The sequence below is a fragment of the Meles meles genome, chromosome 13 (genome assembly GCF_922984935.1).
Source record: "Meles meles chromosome 13, mMelMel3.1 paternal haplotype, whole genome shotgun sequence".
Classification (NCBI taxonomy): domain Eukaryota; kingdom Metazoa; phylum Chordata; class Mammalia; order Carnivora; family Mustelidae; genus Meles; species Meles meles.
The window spans coordinates 31,270,514-31,290,603 of NC_060078.1; the positions used below are offsets into that span (position 1 = coordinate 31,270,514).

The window sequence follows — 20,090 nt, forward strand, 5'->3', positions numbered from 1 at the left end:
CGAGATTTTTCAGGTACCTCGGGTTCTTACCCTTACCCTGTGTTTCAGTTCCTTTCTAACAGTTCTCATCCTTGTGACACCGGTAGCTATTAATCTCTTTGTTTCCTTAATGTTTATATGTTGCATATAATGTTGTATGTTATATGTTGTATGTAGGGACTGTTTCTGGAGGGATATACGAGTATACAGCTGGTACCAGTGGATCCCTCAGGAAAGAAGAATTTGGAAACTGGGAGACAGTGGTTTAACCTTTCAGCTCTGATTTTTTTTCTAATACATGGTGCATTTATCACCTACACTTAATACGGAGCAATTAAAAGTAAAATTACATTTTTTGGATGGCTAGAAAACAGGAGTCGGCTAAAGTAAAGTGGTGTTAACCGGCAACCGGGAAAAAAATAAGAAAAAGCCCACCTAAGTTTTCCGCGCCTACCTTCTCGAGACTCATAAACGCTTGGCTTAGACTTCCCAGACTACGGTCCGCCCCGCTGGGCTTCAGTCCCTCCCCGCCCGCTGTCCCGCCCCCCAGCCCTCGCCCCGCCCCCTCGCGGCCTCGCCCCGCCCCCTGCGACGTCACCTCCGCCGACCCGCTTCCCCGAACTCCCTCTGGCTCCCGCCTTCGCCCGCTTCCGGTTGTCGTCGTCGCCGCTGCTGCCGCTGCTGCTGCTGCTGCTGGGGCTGCTGGCGGAGGCCGGAGGATCGGGCGGCGGCGGCGGCGGCGGCTGAGAGGGCGGCGGCGGGAGCGGAGCGGGACGAGGGAACGAGAGGAAACGAGCGAGGAGCGAGCGGAGCGCGCCCAGCCCCGCCCGCCCTTCCGCTCGCCAGAGCGGCCGCAGCAGCCCGGGCCCCCAGCCGCCGCCGCCGCCGCCGCCCGCCCGCCCGCCCGCGGGACAAAGCCCGAGAGCCCGCGCCCAGAGCCATGTCCTCGTCCGCCGGCAGCGGCCACCAGCCCAGCCAGAGCCGCGCCATCCCCACCCGCACCGTGCCCATCAGCGACGCCGCGCAGCTACCTCATGACTATTGCACCACGCCCGGGGGGACGCTCTTCTCCACCACGCCGGGAGGTGAGCGCCGGCCGCCCCGCCGCGGCCCGGAGCCTGTAGCCGGTTTCCTTCGCCGCGTCCCCGCCGGCCTCCCACCGCGGGCCTTTAACTCAGGGCGTGTCCAAGCGGGGCCGCCTAGGTCTGCGCAGCTCCGCCAGAGCCCCCCTCCCCCAGCTCCGCCAAAGCCCCCGGGAGACTGCTTTCGGAACCTTAACTTCGCATTCTCTCTTGGCTGCAACTCGGTTTAGCGCGCGCCCACTCGGGGAACGTGGCTCTCCCGTCGCTGGGGCGGGGGGGGGGGGGCTAGCCCTTGTTCCCGTTTCGTGGCAGCTTTCTGCGCTCGACCCAGTTTTCACCCCCCACCCCCGCCTCCTGGGCAAATTCGTCTTGCACTTGGCCTTGCTCTCGTTCTGCATTTGTGCACATTATTGCTTGATTTTGGAGCTCTCTCCCGGGCCTTTTTAGAAAGGAAGCTGGGCAGAGTAATTCGCTCCTGGGACTCTGCGATGACTTGTTTTACTGCTTTTAGAACAGCAGGAGGAGGCTGGAATGCAGAGTTTGGACGCCTCGCCCAGCGTTATCCTGCTTTGACAGCGTTGTTTACTTGCTGGACGAGGCCCCACGAGGGGCGGGGGCGGGGGGAGAGAATGAGAGAATGATAAAATAATATTCAAGTAATAGCCAAGGGAAAAGACGTGGGGGTAGTAGAGCGCTGGCAGCTTTAACGATAGGTTTTTGGCGGTGACTCTCATGGGAGAGATGAGGAGGGCATTGTCAAGAAAGGCACCCGGATCGGTGGGATTGCTCGACTCTGGGGAAGGGGCAGCGCAGGGAAAGTTTCCCCGAGCATTGCTTTTCCAAGTGTGACCAGGAACTGTTTATAAGGAAGAACACTGGAGTGGAGGTGAACCATGTTGAATTGGTCTGGGGAAAGGGAACTCAAAGGTTGTGTGTCGGCTAACTGAGCTGTTCTCCAGAGGGAGGAGACTGGGGAGGGATCTTGTGGGACCTTATTGAAGGGGTTGACGCTTCATTTTAACTTGGGAACTTTGCCGCCTTTTGGTGTTGGGGTGGCCTCTCCCTAGAGGGTTCAACTTTGCTGGCAGCCCCTGGTGAAGAAGATGACTAGCTTCGTTCCTGTGGGCTGGGCTCACTAGCTTGTACTACAACCAATCCGGTGCGGTTAGGCCCAGCCATCCTTCAATTGATTGCACAACAGCAAGGCCCACAGAGTAGGAAGACTTGCCAACAGCAAGGGATAAAAATTGAGGAGAGAGCTTTGCAGATGAAACCGTCCAGGCCACTCTACAGAGGAATCCGTCCAGGACGGGGAGGGTTGGCTGCCTTGAAAGACTTCAAAATGACCCAAGCAGAAGTTCACCAATATTTTTGGAGAACTGGGCTTAAAGAGGCTTTAACTTTGCGGGACGGTGGGATGGTTTGGTGAGGTGGCTTGCCTCCGGACCTGATCTGTTCAAGGCCAGCCCCTGAGTATGCTGCCATTGTGCTTTCTGATGGTGAAAGATTTTGGCAGACCAGTAGTATCTGCTGCAGATACAGTTGTCCTGAACTTGAACTGACAGCTTTTAAGAAGTGGATATTGTTTTCCAAGGTGATAGGAAGGGGTTTGTGACTTCCTGCAGAATTCTTGGTGGTACTGGTCAGTAAATGGCCACGCTGCCAGCTGTTGAGAACATGTCATGGTTTCAAAACTGCACTGAGCTATTATTTATGCGGGAAAGGAACTAAACTTTTAGCTATACACTAATCATTCCCCTGCCAGAAGAGCCACAGAGGGAGTACCTTTCGGGTGTATTTCAAAGAACCAAGCTACCTTGCTTTTAAAATAAGGGCATAGTCTTTAAGCATTGCTTTAAAGATAGAAACCTGTCTCATAGTCTGGATTAGTTCCTGAAATGCTTGGAAAGATTCTGCTGGTAATACTGATTCATTTTACCCTTCCTTCCAACTTACAGTCACTACTGCTTTCTCAAATATCACTTAACCTGTCTCCAGATAGTTTTTGTACACAGTCTTTAGTTTCAGATTTAATAGTTGTCATCTTAGCTCATCTATGATATTGAACTTATATTTATGGGTAGAGCAGATTGTAATCTTTGGATTTCTAATACGGAGACTTATATAATGTGTTTGTAGGCTACAGTACTGTTGGGCTTGGATTTAATCACAATTCAGTGCTGTTTAGATGCACAGTAGTTACTGATTTAATTTTTCCCCCTTTGGAAATTTTTCCCCCTTTGGAAATTTTTCCCCTCCTGTGGTGGTTTGTTCATCTCTCTTGTTACATTCCTCTCTCTGCTGCTGTGTAATTGAGCCAAGGAAAGATAGTTTATTTGGTCTCTCCTTCAGGCACCTGAATTAATGTGATTAGGTATTTTAAGTGAGTTTTGTGGGCCTAGTGCAGTGCTTTGCACAAAAGAGAACCACAGACAAAAGTAGGAAATGCAGCCCTTGCTCAGTGATCTTAAAATGTTAAAGGGGGCTGGGGACTGAGATTTTTTTTTGTTCTAGAACAACAACAACAACAAGAAAGTATAGAATCCAATGCTAACATACATTTCAGGTGTGAAAACATTTGGAAAAATGATAGTAAGCTTGCGTTGGAAATCTCTACTTAGTGGGAAGGAAGGGGATTAGTATGTCCTGTCTTTAACTTCTGGAAACCTTTTGGAGTGTCACGCACGTGTTGCAGGATTCTAGGATAACAGTAGATGTGCTCAATGCCCTAAGTGATCAGACTGGGCAGGAACATTCACAACATAGTGAACTTAGAATTTCTTCTCCTTTGAGAGTCCTTTGTTTACTGGGGATCAGAGGTTACAGCCTATCCCTTGGGAAGGTTTCTCAAAACTGCCTTCTCATGGTTTAGGAAATGAGAGGTGGGTGGAAACACACTTGCTCTGACCTTTGGATTTCTCAGCTTGCTAGAAGAGTGCTTACTTGTTTTCATTGTTGAGGGGGAGGAAGATTTTTGTTGAGTAAATTCAAGGCAAAACAAAAAAAATGCCCTTGGATTTTATGTTTTATCTGCCTGTGGAGGAGTGAGGACGTATTTGGTTCTTCCTTTGGAAAGCTACATCTAGCCTCAATGGAAGGGAAAGTTACTGTAGTTGTCCTCACTTTTGTAACACTGGTTAGCTGGAAGGGACCTAATGCTTTCGTAAGTTCTGAACTTTCTCCTTCTGGGAATGTTGTGTTCTGGGAAATGAGCAGAAACAGAGAGAACTCTTAGCCTTTCTTTCTGCTTTTCTTATGCTGCATAATATCCTCATCAGCTATGGAAAAGTGCTGTTGCCATAACAAGAGCACCAGAGGGGAACTAACTGTGATGGTCTAAAATCTTATTCGTGCTGCTACGTCTCCTCTCTGCCAGCTGGAGAGTTGCTGGGATTGGTTTGTTGGGTCAGAATTACCTGTCGTCCATTGGAAAGGTCTGGAAATAAAGGAGAAGGTAGGAAGAAGGGAAAATAAGTCACTTGGTGTGAGCTATAATAAAATAAGAGTATTTGTGAGGAGTGCTCTAAGTTTTGACCTGGTTCCTTCCCTGGGAGATGATAGAGCTCTATGTAGATATGGGGAAAGAAGGTCAGTTTCTGACTGTTGTGAAATTTCTAACTCCATGACCTTGGGTTGAGTTTATTCTAGGCCAAAATCTTCTGAACCAACAAATGTACTTATTTGGATGGATTAATTTGAAGTTAATAAAATTTCTTAAATGTATATAGCATAGTCCCTGGATTAATGATTTAAACCAAGCTACTTGGTCTTGACAGAGACACTTAATCTTGAATGACTCAGGCTTATGACTGGAGTCTTAACAATTTTATAAGAGGGGGTCTTGCAAAGGGGCACCCGGATGGTTCAGTGGGTAGAGCGTGTGACTCTTAATATCAGGGTCGTGAGTTCAAGCCCCATGTTGGACGTAGAGCCTACTTAAAAAAAAAATAAAGAAAGAAAAAGAAGAAGAGTCTTGGCATGGTTTGGCTGCACTGTAGGCTTCATTGTGTGTGTAAAAATGTGCAGTTAATGTGGGATAAGCTAGTACATCTGGTTGGAGAAGACAGCCTGTGAGTAGCAGAACTTTTTCTTGGCTTCCAAGTCTTTTGATGAACAGTGTAATATTTAAAAGATTTTTGTTACTCCATTTATAATAGAACAAAAGTCAGTTGAGAATTGAGTCATTCACCTTACTGAATAGGCAAGGCCTAGACTTCCATTTTCAAATTTGTTCCTTGTGGAACTCCATTTTGTGAAAGCCCCTTAGAACCTGTGTTTTAACGGGCAGCAGCTGTCCATCCCATGAGTGGCTAGTTTTTAAAGGTCCCCTGCACCCCCTGCACGTGTTCTTAGGCCATTCCTTGAAGGCAAAAGCTCAGAAATCCCTGAGAGTTTACTTCTAAGTAAATAATCTTACAGATCTTCAGGATGAATGCCCTGACAAACAGAAGCCGTTCAAGTCATTGAGTGTTTTAAGAAAGTAAAAACTTTAACAAGCAAGGACAAATGAACTGGAGAAGGCAATTCCATTCGTGTAGGTTCCATGGGATTTTTAGTAGACAAGACCACGTCATCTGTAAATAGTGAGTTTTATGTCTCCTTGTTCTTTCTGAGTGCCTTTTATTTTTTCCTGCCTAATTGCTCTGGCTAGAACTTTCAGTACCGTGTTAAACAGAAGTGGGAAGATAGTGTGAACAGATGCCCTTGCCTTGTTTTCAGTGTTAGAGAGAAAGTATCTCATCTTTCACCATTAGGTAAATGTTAGCTGTGGGTTTTTCATAGATACCCTTTATCAGTTTGAGGAAGTTCCCTTTTATTCCTAGTCTGTTGAGTGTTTCTATCATGAAAGGGGGTTGGATTTTGTCAAATGCTCCCCCCCCCCCCCCCCCCCCCCCCCGCCTTACTGAGTTGGTTGTGTGATTTTTGTTTTTTATCCTGTTGACATGGCATACTGTGTCGGTTGATTTTTGGATGTTGAACCAGCCTTGTATTCTTGGGAGAAGTCCCACTTGGGCATGGTATGTAATTGTTTCTATGTGTTGCTGAATTTGTTGTGCTAATATTTGGTTGAGGATTTTTGCATCTCTGTTTATAAGAGGTATTAGTCTATATTTTTCTTATGATGTCTTTGGTTTTAGAATCAGGGTAATACCGGCCTCATCCACTTCTAATTATTTTATTTTATTTTATTTTAATATTTTATTTATTTATTTGACAGAGAGAGAGGTCACAAGTAGGCAGAGAGGCAGGCAGAGAGAGAGGGAGAAACAGGCTCCCCACTGAGCAGAGAGCCTGATGCGGGGCTCGATCCCAGGACCCTGAGACCATGACCTGAGCCGAAGGCAGAGGTTTAAACCACTGAGCCACCCAGGCGCCCCACTTCTAATTATTTTAGAAATGGCCTGCTGTTTATAGCATAATTGCCGCCTATTTACTGGTGAAGGTAGATCATTGCTCTCTAGTTGTTAAGAGACACTTTTCAGAAAGTGTGAGAGGCTTGTGTTTCTTCATTTTAAGATGCATAATTAATCATTTGGGCCTCAGAGGAGCTCATGTCACCACCAGAGACTTTATGTTAGGGTCAGGCTGTTTTAGGTTGAAATGAAAGTATTCTCTGGTCAGATAAATTCCTAGAATCGCAAATAGGCAGCAGGTAAAAACAGTGACCTAGACCAGGTATTCTCCAGTAGACTCTTGACTCTCACCAAGACTTTGTTGGTAGACTTTAAGCTCCTTACATGAAAAGTAAGTGGAAAGTGGGAGATGTTAGTAGATAGGCATTATTTTTATTTTTTTAAACAAATGCCCAAGAGCAGGGAAATTTGGAAGAAACAGTTGAAATGAAAGCCAGGTTTGAATCTGAATGTTTTCCCCATACCAGCAGCAGTGATCCTTCGTTAATTATTAGTATTACAGACAGAGCGTAACCGCATCTGTGAAATCTAATCCAAAGAATTGATCCAGGACACAGTCAGCAACCTGGCAGAGCCAGTCAGTTTTTTCCTGGAATCAGAGCAAGGCATTTTTGTAGAGATGATTTATTTCGGGATAAATGTTCAAGCCCAAATAGAAGTGGATATATTTGAGGGGCGCCTGGGTGGCTCAGTCGGTCAAGCATCTGCCTTGGGGGGGGGCGGTCATGATCTCAGGGTCCTGGAATTGAGCCCCGTGTCTGGCTCCCTGCTCAGCAGGGAGTCTGCTTGTCTGTCTCCCTCCCTCCCCCCTCAAATAAATGAATAAAATCTTAAAAAAAAAAGAAGTAGATATATTTGATGTACTTTATTTTGACCCAGATTTTCTGACAGTCAAGGCTAAACAAACTTAAAATCATTTGACATTTATTGATTAGTTTGTGGTTCATACACCATTTTGGACCTGGTACTCGCCAAAAAGATGATCTTTTCAACTCACGTTGCAGCTGAGACTCCTGGAGAACAAGGTTTGCCTAGCGTCCCTGGCTGCTTTGTGTTGGTCTCCTGACTCCTGGGGCACTATGTGTTCTTCCATAAATAAATACTTTTAACTTCTCTGGATATTAGTTTCTTCATGTCTAAAATGACAGGCTTCTGCCAGATGTTCTCTAAGCCTCTTCTAACACCAAACCTTCAGAATAGGAACACGGTCGTTACCAACTTCCCTTTCAGCCCAGGCACGTGTTCTGTGACAGCCGTGACCCAAGTGATTGCGCCAGGAGCCATCCTTGGACAGTATCTTGGAGATCATTGCTTCCACTTACGGAAACTTGGAGTTAAACAAAGGAGAGTAGGATTGGCTTTTCACAAATGTTAGACGTCTCCCATTTGCCCTGGTACTTTACGTATACTAAGTTAGAGGATCCTGAGCCTCCAGTCATACATCCGGTTGATGTAAAAAATTGTCCCTCTTGATTTTACTAGCACTTCAGGGATTTGATTGTGGCACACACGGAATGGAGAGGGCTAGCTTAGGCAGCTTTTAGTTTCCTCTGGGTTCTTGGCATAGGGCTTTTTAGGAGTCTGTCTTTCCATCCAGAGTCTCCACGAAGCATAGATGTTTAAACAGACATTTCAAAACAAAACAAAACAAAACAAAAAGCAGACATTTCTTTTAAGTGGCAGTGTTGCAAGCCCCAGGATACGCACCATACCTAGCAGTCATGGCTTCCCGCAGTGTCTGGTCTGGTGTGCATCTGACCCAGTTCTGGCCAAATGAGATGTAGAGGAAAGTGTGCCGAGGGTTTGCTGAGAAGGATTTTCTCTTGGATGGAGAGAGTCCCCTGAGGGAAGCCCTGTTTAATTCCACACTCCCCCTTTCTCCTTGCACACTTGTGTGGGGGTGTAGGTCCATCTTAGCCTTTGGAAGATTTTTGTCACCAGCTTACTCAAGCTGTGCAATCTGGGCAAGTTACTTGAAGTTTCTTGCTCTGAGCTGTCATTTTGCATGAGCAGATGCTTAATTCTAATATAGGAGGCGGCCATAGTTAAACAGAACTTTATGCCTGGGACCCTGTGAAAGTATAGTTACAACTACCCTGTTCAGTTAACCACATGACAGTGGGCTTTCTCTAGGTGGTTTAATTTGAAGTTAATAAAATTTCTTGAATGTATATAGCATAATCCCTGGATTAATTATTTAAACCAAGCTACTTGGTCTAGAAAGAGACCCTTAGACTTGAATGACGGTTTGTGTACCTAACCATCTTGGTAAGCATAATTTGTGGTCTTGTTCCTTGCCGTTTTGAAAATTACTAGTGTTTTCATCAAAGGGTAGAAGCTTTTTTCCCCCTTCCGTTCACCAGAGGAACTCTGTTGTACTCCCATAATTTCCTGGGAATGTCAGCATCTAGAAAGCAATAGGGTCAAGGTATTAGATTTATCTTTCTATCTGGTCATTAAGGCATGAAGAAAATTTATAAATATCTAATGTTAAAAGATTTTAAAGTTATTATTTGTTCTGAAATCCAAACATGTAGACTGAAGTAACATGCACATTTAAAAAATAAGATGGTAAGGGACGCCTGGGTGGCTCAGTCGGTTAAGTAGCTGCCTTCAGCTCGGGTCATGATTCCAGTGTCCTGGAATGGAGCCCCACATGGGGCTCCCTGCTCAGTGGGGAATCAACTTCTCCCTTTCCTGCCCATGCTCCTACTCTCTCCTAACAAATAAATAAAATCTTTAAAAAAAAAAAAAAAGTAAGATGGAAAAAGTAAAACAGAAGCACCTAAAATGCAAAGTAAAATGCCAGTAGACAACTACTTTTAACGGTTTCTGTTTCCAGTGCTTTTATTGGTTACTGCTGGTGCTGTATGTACATGCGCACCATAATTTCTTGGCTTGTTAACGTTAAGATAATACCATTGATTCCCTGTCATGAAAAATGAGTAATCTCGAACACTTTCTCCCTTTCATTTCCGCTCCTCTCCATTTATTTTTGTAAATTGTGTTATCGGTTCTTCTGATAGTGGTCTTTAAAATGTAAAATAATAGAGTAAAAATTTCTGTCACAATCTGTCAGCTTAGCTCTCTGCTATATAAAATTGTACCATCCTTCTGTCTCTAATTCCCTGGTAGGTCAACTTCCCCATTATTTTGACAGTCTCAGGGAGAGCATATAACATTTACATACTCTCCTGTAAGTATTCTTCCTCACTCTTTTTATAGTTTGATCATAAATAGTGAAATCTGGTATATAGCATATGTGATATTTTGGTTCTTAACTTTTCAATATAAAACCAAGGGACATGATTATTTTCATAGAAAAGGAAATGGAAAACTCACTGGAAGGAAAAGCATCCATTGTCAAGGTGAAATAGAGAACTCCTTTTTTTTTTTTTTCTTTTTAACACTCCATCAGTTGATCAAAATCATGGGCGTTTTTTTGTTTTGGTTTGGTTTGGGTTTTTTTGTTTTGTACTTACCTATTTCTCAGGAGAGCACATGCACAGGGGAGGGGCAGAGGGAGAAAGAGAATCTCAAACAGACTGCTGAGCACAGAGTTCCACTCAGGGCTCCATCTCACAACCCTGAGACCTTGACCTGAGACAAAATCAAACTGTCAGATGTTTAAGTGACAGCCATTCAGGCGCCTCGTGGCCCATTTTAATATGTTATATTCAAGGTATGGATTTCTTGTATAGTTTTTTGTTTTCCTTCTTCAGGAATTTATATTAACTCATTTCTAGTTACTTGTGGCTGCATTGGTTGACATGAAATTGGCCTGACAAATGTGGCAGGCTGTTTGGATGAAATGTGGATTACCAGGAAGTTCTTGCTTTAGAAAATAGATGTCTCTGCATACACGTGTGTAAGAGACCTTGAGTATTGTAGCTTTTTTGTTGTTGTTTTTATCTTGGAATAAACATAATCTCATGGTAAACACAGTGTATAGCAAGGGAAACAGAGTTTTTTTCTTGCCACTTTATTTATAGTCGAATCTTAATGTTTTTCTTTGAGTAGTTTTGATATTTTGAATGGTCAGGTGCTTTTGAATCATACCTATATCCTCAGTTGCTGACGGGCTGATCCCCCCCCCCTTTTTTTTTAAGGTTGTTGTTTTTTTTTAAAGATTTTATTTTATTTATTTAACAGAGAGAGAGATCACAAGTAGTCAGAGAGGCAGGCAGAGAGAGAGGAGGAAGCAGGCTTCCTGTGGAGCAGAGAGCCCGATGCGGGGCTCGATCCCAGGACCCTGAGATCATGACCTGAGCCGAAGGCAGCGGCTTAATCCACTGAGCCACCCAGGTGCCCCTGATTCCCCATTTTTGCTCTGTATCTGCTACAATGAAACTTTTTTTAGTTTTCAGGTATCTAAAATCCAAACACGTAAAATGCTGTCCTTTTGTATTCCTGTTTTCCCTGGCCATATTTGAGAACCTTAGTGACGAGCCTTAAGACTCCGGTTCTTAAGAGTGTCTTCTCTTCTGAATTAATTTGCTTTATTTGCATTCACAACCAAATGTACTTTAGGAATCCACTAAAAAACTATTAGAACTAATTGAGTTTAGCAGGGTTGCAGGATGCAAGAATGGTATACAAAAACCAATTGTATTTCTATACACTTTCAGTAGACAATGCAAAAATGAAAACAGTTCCATTCCTAATAACATAAAAATAATAAAATATATAGGAATAGATTTAATGAAAGGAGCACAACACTTTACTGTGGAAGCTGCAAAACATTGTTGAAAATAATCGGAGAAGACCTAAATAGATGGAAGGCATTCTCCATGCGTGGATTGGAAGATGGCATTTTTGAGATGACTGTATTTCCCAGATCTACACGGTCAACATAATCCCATCAAAATCCCAGCTGGCTTCTTTGCATAAGTTGACAAGCTGATCCTAAAGTTAATAAGGAATTTTAAGAGACCTAAAATAGCTCAATTTCAATAATTGTTACAAATCAAGCCAGTTTGGTACTGCCGTAAGGATAAACATAGATCGGTGAGATAGAATTGAGAGTCCAGAAAGAAACCCATACAGTTATGGCCACTTGATCTTTGACAGGGATGCCAAGACAAGTAAATGGGGGAAGAACAGTCTTTCCAACAAATGAAACTGGTACAACCGGATATCCACACACAAAAACTGAAGTGGGGTCCCATGGCTCGAAAACCTAAATGTAAGAGCGTAAAACTAAAATCTTTAGAAAACAACATAGGCACAAATCTTCATGATCTTGGTTAGCAAATGGTTTCTTGAGTATGGTGCCAAAAGCACAAGCAACAAAAGAAAAAGACATAAATTGGGCTTTGTCAAAATTAAAAAGTTTTATGCTTCAAAGAATACCAAAAAAACCCCTCACAGAATAGGGGAAAATATTTGTAAATCATACATGAATAAGGAACCATGTATTCATAAATATAAAGAACTCTTAAAACTCAGTAGTAAACACATAACCCACTAAAAAGTGGGCAAAGGATCTGAATAGACATTTTCCCAAAGAAGATGTCCATTGCAGTGGCCAGTAGGCATATGAAAAGATGTTCCAACACCATTACTCGTCAGGGAAATGCAGATTAAAATCAAACCACAGTGAAATTTAAGAAACAAAACAAATGAGCACAGGGGGAAAAAGGAGAGAGGCAAACCAAGAAACAGACTCTTAACTATAGAGACCAAACTGATGGTTACCAGAGGGGAGGTGGGTGGGGGAGGAGTGAAATAGGTCATGGGGATTAAGAAGTGCACCTGTTGTGATAAGCACCAGGTGTTGTATAGAAGTGTTGACTCACTATATTGTACACCTGAACCTAATACTACACTTTGTGTTAGCTGGAATTTAAATAAAAACTTAAAAACCAAACCAGAGTGAGATACCACTTCACACTCATAAGATAGCTACAATAAAAAAACATAGAAAGTGTCGGCTGCCATGTGTATACATTGGAACCCTCACATACTGCTGGTGGGAATGTAAAATGGTGCGGCCACCTTAGAAAACAGTCTGGTGGTTGCTCAAAAGATTAAACACAGAGTTAATCATATGATCTAGCAATTCTGCTCTTACCCAAGAGAAATGAAAACATATGTCCACACAGAGACAGGTACATGAATGTTTATAGCAGCATTACTCAGAGTGGAAATAACCCAGATGCCCATCTGATTACTTGATAAAATGTGACATATACATGTAATGGAATATTTGACAATAGAAAGCACTGAAAGATGCTAAAAATAGACTAACCTTGAAAACATACGCAAGTGTAAGAAGCAGTCACAAAAGATCACATATTGTATGATTCCATTTATATGAAATGTCCAGAATAGGCAAATCTGTAGAGACAGAAAACAGTGGTTTTCTGGGGCTTCTGGGTTGGAGAGGGACTGCTCAATGTGTATGGGTTATCTTTTGGAGGATGGTTGCCGTGTTCTAAAATTGATCGTGGTAGGGCGCCTGGATGGCTCAGTAGGTTAAAGCCTCTGCCTTCGGCTCAGGTCATGATCTCAGGGTCCTGGGATGGCGCCCCACATTGGGCTCTCTGCTCAGCAGGGAGCCTGCTTCCCCCTCTCTCTCTGCCTGCCTTTCTGCCTACTTGTGATCTCTGTCTCTGTCAAATAAATAAAATATTAAAAAAAATTGATCGTGGTGATGGTTGCACAATTCTGTGAATCTACTAAAAACTACTAAATTACACACTTCGAACTTTATGTGAATTACATCTCAATAAAGCTGTAAAAAATGGATTTTATCACCTGCAAAGTCACAGAAGTTCTCCAAAATTTCCTTTAGACCTCACACATTTAGGCAGGCTCTCTACTGCTTATTTTCTAGTTGGTCCAATTATAGTTCTTTAATGCATATGCTATTGCTAATATATCATTTAGAAATAGAAAGCTTGCTTTTACCCTGTGTTTTGTTTTTCACTGTCTCCTCCCCAGAGTTCCAGGCTTGGCATAATGCAGAAGTAAGAAAAATCTTGTTCTGACTTGCAAGCTGATTGTTAGTTTAAGAACATCCAACAGTGAAACCTAGTGACGAACAGAAGTGGAGGTGACACAGCAAATATGCAAAGTCCGTCCACGAAAGCTCCTTCCCTTTGTTCACTGGAAAGCCATCAGGCCCCTCAGCCCATTTGCTCTTCATTTTACATAGTGTCCTAATAAGGGCACTGGTGGTTGCAAAGTCCCTACAGGGATAGAAGCATCAGGTTAGGATGGGTGAATTGTGTGCCCCCCCCCACCCTTCCCCAAGTTCCTCAGTTGGAGCCCTGACCCCCAGTGTGATGATCTTTGCAGCTGGGGTCTTGGGATGTAATTAGGTTTAGATGAGGTCATGAGGCCCTCATGACGGATTCGTGCCCCTAGAAGAGGCACTAGGGAGCTTGCCCCCCGCCCCCCCACCCCATCTAAAGCCACGTTGGAAATGTGGTGGCTGCACACGCAGAAGAGAACTTTCCGCGGAAACAGACCACACTGGCATCTCGGTCTTGGGCTTCTCGAGAACTGAGAAAATAGATATCTGTTGAAGCCGTGGTATTTTGCTGTGGCAGCCCGAGCTGACTGAGACTTGGGAAAAGAGGGGAGGAAAGGGGCATGTGCAGGCTGTTCAAATTCGGTGCAGTGGAGGGAAAATAAGGTAGGCTCCCTGAGTCGGTAGGCCGCAGCACAGTTCGTGAAGTGATCTTCAGAATAGTGACCCCAGTTCATCAAGCAAGGGGTCCGGTTGTTTTCTTTTGAAGGTGGTAAAAAGTTTTAAATCTGTACAAGAAAAATTTCCATCCAAAATAATTCACGTTATTCACTTTTGGAAAGTTGAACTGTTTTCTGCTATCCAAAATGACTCACTCCTTCTCATTTCCAGATGCCTTTTTAAGTTGTTACTGCAGTTCTTATTTTTCAAAGCAAAGAGGGTGAAGGTAGATTTTTTTTTACTTTCCTTGCCCTAAAATTATATTGGAGACAGGACCTAAGACTTGTGTCTTCTTTCAGCTGGGGAGGAATGATTTCCAGCTTTTCTAGATGTTCTCCAGGGTTCGAGGGAGGCATGCCAGGTGCTTTGCTAAGGTTAGGTTTACGGTGTGAGTCCTATTGTAAGTGGACTGTGGGCCTTTGCCTCTCAGTTATTCTAAAGTAAACATAGGAAGCTAATTGTAGCCCACTCTAGGACTCAGAGACTCCCTCTCTGAAGTTTTCAGCCTTCCCTATCTCAGTTAGGCTTTGGAATGAAAGAGCCGGCGGGCAACAGGGATTAGAGCTGTTGACCTGGTTTGTGCCATGCTGTCCTTCAGAGATGATCCTCTCCAGCATCTCCTTTTACTACCAGCGAGGCCCCTTGATTATTCTGAAATGAACTTAGATTATAGGACCTGCCTGCTCGTGTAATTTTTTAAAACTGCGTTGTTTCTGTTCTGTGGGCAAAAATGAATGGATTGCCTAGTTTCTAAAACACCTAAGTACTCAAACCTTAGCAAACTTAGAAATCGAAAAACGGAAGCCACCTCTACCGGTGTCTGTCGCCTTCCCAAAGGGGCAGTAAGGTCGTGGACATCCTGCTGTGTCCCTATTGAAACAACGCTCGGGGGCCAGCAAGGCGGCCCATGTGCCCCTCACCCTGGTGGTTGTGTCTAAGTGGTGGTTACCGTCCGACTCTTTCACTTCCGACACTGTGCCCCCACTCCGGACGTCCCGGGCATGGAGACAGAGTGCAGAGAGGCCTGCGCTGGGAGTCTGCACACCAGGAGCTTGGTTCCGGTGTGGACGCTGGTTTGCTCGGTGAGCTCCGTTAAGTCACGTTGGGACGACAGAAGGGTCAGCAGTAGTAGATCTTCTTAACTATTCATCAGGTCAGATGCCCTCTTCAGAAGGATTGTTGTAAAACACTCTGGTAGCACTTACTGGCATGCAGATTGTTTCGTAAAATAGAGAAGGGTCCAGCTTCTACCACAGCTCTGATTGGAAGGATGTTTGTCTCAGTGCCTTTGGAAAGCCTTCAGCTTAAAGGCAGCAATCTAATCTATTGGTGCCTTTTTTCCACGTGTTTATTACTTCATTTGAGACTTTCTAGGAGCACCTGGGTGGTTCAGTGGGTTGGGCATCTGCTTTTGGCTCAGGTCATGGTCCTGGAGTCCCAGGATGGAGCCCCAGATCTGGCTTTGCTCAGCAAGGAATCTCTGCTTCTCCCTCTCCCTCTGCTCCTCTGCCCTGCTTGTACTCTCCCTAACTCTAAATAAAATCTTTAAATAAATAAATAATAGAACTTTCTAAATGGGGGTGCCTGGGTGGCTCAGTCGTTAAGCTTCTGCCTTTGGCTCAGATCATGATCCCAGCGTCCTGGACACCTGGCTACCTGCTCAGTGGAAAGCCTGCTTTTCCCTCTCCCACTCCCCCTGCTTGTGTTCTCTGTCTCTCACTGTCAAATAAATAAATAAAATCTTAAAAAAAAAAATAAAAAACAAAACTTTCTAAATGGTAGAACCGAGGTCACATAGAACTAAGACATAGCTGTGGCATAAGGAAGTCACAGGCTTTAGAGAAGCAAAGCAATGAAACAGGTGACCTAGAATAGGCGATGTGTATGGAGTAGGATGGGGAAAAGAATTTTTTTTTTTTAAGGTGTTCTGTAAAGGAAGTGATGTTGGGGCTGAGCCTTAAAGCTGGAGTGGAAGAGGAGGAAAAGGCACTCCTCCAGCAGAGGGGCCTGGTCCCAAGCGGGGAGGGTAGAACTTACCCTTTTTGTTTGGACTGTGAACCCTCAAGGGTTAGGTTTTGATGGAATTTAAAATAAATTCCTGGGTAATAATTGTAGGTTGAAAGCCCCTTAATTTGTTTGACTCTTGAACCCTGTTTTCCAGGAACCCGAATCATTTATGATCGAAAGTTTCTGTTGGATCGTCGCAATTCTCCCATGGCTCAGACCCCGCCCTGCCATCTGCCCAATATCCCAGGGGTCACCAGCCCTGGCACCTTAATCGAAGACTCCAAAGTAGAAGTGAACAATTTGAATAACTTGAACAATCATGACAGGAAGCATGCAGTTGGTAAGAGAATGCCGGTTTGGGGGGCCGAGTGGGTAGCCCTGGGAATTCCCGTGTCAGTCGGCTACAGGTTGAAAATCGATTCCTCAGTTATAACCGACATTCATGTATAGGTCTCTAAGGTTCCTGGCAGCTCCTACCACCAAGGTTTACTGAAATGTTCTGGAAACCCTAGGTTCTAAATCTTAGGTGAATCTAATCCAGGAACAGGGAGAAATCCAAACTCAGGGCATAGGAAATTCTTAGATTAGTCCTTGAACCAGCCCTCAAGTCCTTTCCAGCCTGGGCTGTACTGAACTGGGAGTAACACACAGAACAGAACTGAACAGGCCTCATTTCCATTGCCCTTCAGAAATAGACCTCTTTCTTACAAGAAGAATGTCCTTTTTGTGGTGCAGGGGGAAGAAAGAGGGTTGGTTTCCCCATTTCCCAGGACTGCCTATGATACACACACACACACTCACTCTCTCTCTGTCACACACTGAGTAATGAGCCACTCTGTTTCCGTGGGAGCAGAAGAGGGAGGTGGAAATGGCCGGCTCCTGAGGTATGCCTCGGGTCGTACCCCCCGACCTCTGTGCGGGAGCCAGCGTTCTGCCTTCTCAAATTCCAAATGAGCTTTGCATGGACAAAGTGTTGATTGAGAGCAGGGCTGAAGTTCAGAGCCTCCAGAAGGGTTTGCTGGCATGATAGATGCAAGGAGCTCCCACTGGGGCCGCCTGCAGCCAGAGGGATGCTGGGCGGGTTTTCACTTGGATCTTCTTTCCCAGATCCTACTCCTTGCAGGTTGTTTGAGTGCCATTCTTTTTTCCACATTAAAAAGACCAAAGCAAACACATAATTGTTCTAAGGCAGCAGGGAATGGGAGAGTTTGGATCCGTTTTTGACCCTCCAGCAGAAGAATGACAGAGCTGCTTGGCTTTGCCTTTTGTCCTATACTGTGTCTTGATTCTTCTAGGGGATGATGCTCAGTTCGAGATGGACATCTGACCGCCTGCAGGAGCAGCAGGAGAGCAGCAGCGCCGAGGCCGGGCGCACTGGATTGGGCCCATCGGATCAACAACCAACGGACAAAAGGGGCAGCCAGCAGTCCCATTGCAGCCCCCACGTCCTCCTCTTCCTTGCTCTGGGTGCCAAATGATGCGCAGATGAGCTTCATCTGACCATTTCCTCTCCCTCTTTCCTGTCCCCCTTCCCAGTTACACAGATTCCATCCAAGGTCCTTGGCATATTTCCGTAGACCTAAGCAGCCCACAGAGGAAAACAGTTAAACTCTGGCTTCCATAGTCATTTGAGAAAGACAGTTGAGAAAACCTAGCCTCCCTGCACTCTCTCCACCCCACCTCCCGTTTTTTAAAATCCCAAATCAAATACAACCTGCCCACAATTGCCTGGCTGGGAAGTCTGGGGAAGGGACATGGGTGTGGTGGGTTCAGCACTGTCCACGTCCTTAGCCCCCATCTGCCCTCCCTGTCACCCCGCTGTGGTTCAGAGCTGCAGGAGTCTGGGTCTCGGGTCTTCACAGCCGTCAGAGGGGGTGAGAATGGAGAGACCCACTCTCCTCGTCCTTCAGGCCAGAGTGTGGTTTGTCCAGCTCTGCTGGCATCCCCCTGCCACGCTTTCTGAGACCTGCTTCGGCCTGCTTCCCCTCCTTCCTCTGGCACGAATGTCTTGTCTTTAATGTTCGAGTGCCGCTTCCTGGTCCTTCACTTAGCACATCTGTGCAGAAAAGTGTGGGCCCCACCTGAGGGGGGGAGTCCTCGGGAAGCAGCGGGGCTCTCCTCTCCTCCTTCCTCCCTGCTAGTGTCCCGCTGCCCGCCGGGCCCTTGTATCTGAGCCCCCCGGGTGATTCTGCCGCTCCCGCAACGGGCCTGTCCAAGCGACGGGCGCTCTGGGGGAGGCCTGGTCATAGTGTTCTGCTGGGTGATCCTGCAGAATGACCTGGGGAGTGTGCTGAACCGGGTGGGTACTCGGCCTCAGCAGTCCTTGCTTCCTTGTCCCCCGAGCTTCGAGATATTTGCTGTCTGACCGCAGGGTCTTAGATTTTGAGTTTAAAAGATGACTTTCAGAATACTCATGGAAGAGAGCCAGACTTTTTTCCTTTGTGGACCTGCCGAGACTGCTGGGATGGATGAGCACCGATTCGAAAGTGGATTCTCCCCATTCTCTTGCCTACCCCGTTGTACTCAGAGTTGTCCCTTTCCTCTCCCCTCCCTCCCTCCTTCCTTCCTTCTCTCCCTCCCTCCCTCCCACCTCTCTCTCTGCCAGGCCATTTTTCAAGTACACATCAGAGATACCTCAAGCGTTGGTATCTGATAATATCTCACTCCTCTTATGTGAGGAGTGATCTTTTATTTTTAAGATGACTACAGACCTATTTTTAGATATGTTTTCAATACGATTTTGAACAGCAACTTTTTAATTACACATCTTCGATGTTAGGAAGGTGAGAAATGTCCACAGGCGAGTCTGCTGTTCCATGTCACCATCCTTTGTCCCCGTGTCCCCCCCCCCCCCCCCCCCGAGTCCCTGACGAGCTCTTTGCTTCTCCCTCTAGTTTTGGGTGTGCATGTTTGCAGTTTGTAGCGGGTGGTATGTCAAACTGGACCATTCTGCCTTGCCGTGGCTTGTTCGCCAGAACCTTGTTCTTTCCCCTTCCCCTTTGCTTTTTCATGTCCCCACCACCACCCTCCCGACTGTTGACTGGCACAGTAATCCCGGGAGAGTGACACCCCCCCACCCGCGCCCCACCCCCGTAGAAAGACTAACACCCTGTCCTCCTGGAACAAGTAAAGTAGCCGCTGGTGTTCTGGGAATTTCTGGTCGCATTCGGTGCCCTGAACCCTCTCGTTGAGAGACCACATCCCGGGGTGAGAGTAACAGGCCAGCCAACTAAGAAAGCGGGCTGTTTGTTTTTCTTTTGAACTATGAAAAGACCCTGTGTACGAACACCTTTTAGACAAGAAAGGAAGGCTGTCCAGGGAACTTTGTTGTTTTCTACTACAAAATGTGAGTAGTTCAGAGTGACCCTTTTGTGATGGTTGATGTTTCTCAGGAATAAGCTGGATCTCCAAAATTTGGGGGATGTTTTCAGTCTCAAAAATTGATGATCAAAAAAAGTATTTTCTTGTTGGTTTCATGTATCCCTGTTCTGATTGTAATTAAACTCCCAAATTTCACTTTCCATACTCTTGGGAAACCTTCAGTTGCACCGTCATTTGCATGAGAAGCTTGCTCAGGACCCCATAATCCCCTGGGAGCTCGATTCTTTGGGAATGAAGCTTCTCATCCTTCATAGCTGGCTTTGGCATTCCGAGGAACCCAGCTCCAATTCCAGCTAGTCAGGCAGTGAGCAGAAAAGTGCTCCTTCTCGATCTTTCTTGCTACACATGAAAATCTGGCCTCCTCGCTGAACAGTAGGGAGTGGATTTGAAACATGCCAGCTTTGGTAATGTCAAGGCGCCGTTTCCCCCTTTTCTCCCATCTTGGGGAATCTCTGCACACGGCTCCCTAATGGGAGGCCATCTTTCTAGTTTCTGAAGGGATGTCAGCTGTGTGATAGAGCAGCGGCCCAC

General features: G+C 45.5%; 1 protein-coding gene across 1 annotated transcript; it reads left to right on the forward strand.

Annotated features, from left to right (window-relative positions):
• The first annotated feature begins 654 nt into the window (after positions 1–654).
• EIF4EBP2 (eukaryotic translation initiation factor 4E binding protein 2) lies at positions 655–19,699 on the forward strand. The gene is made up of 3 exons (XM_046026808.1): positions 655–1,064; positions 16,333–16,518; positions 17,474–19,699. The coding sequence occupies exons 1-3, from the start codon at positions 920–922 to the stop codon at positions 17,503–17,505; spliced, it is 363 nt and encodes a 120-aa protein (XP_045882764.1). The 5' UTR covers positions 655–919; the 3' UTR covers positions 17,506–19,699.
• The last annotated feature ends 391 nt before the right edge of the window (positions 19,700–20,090 follow it).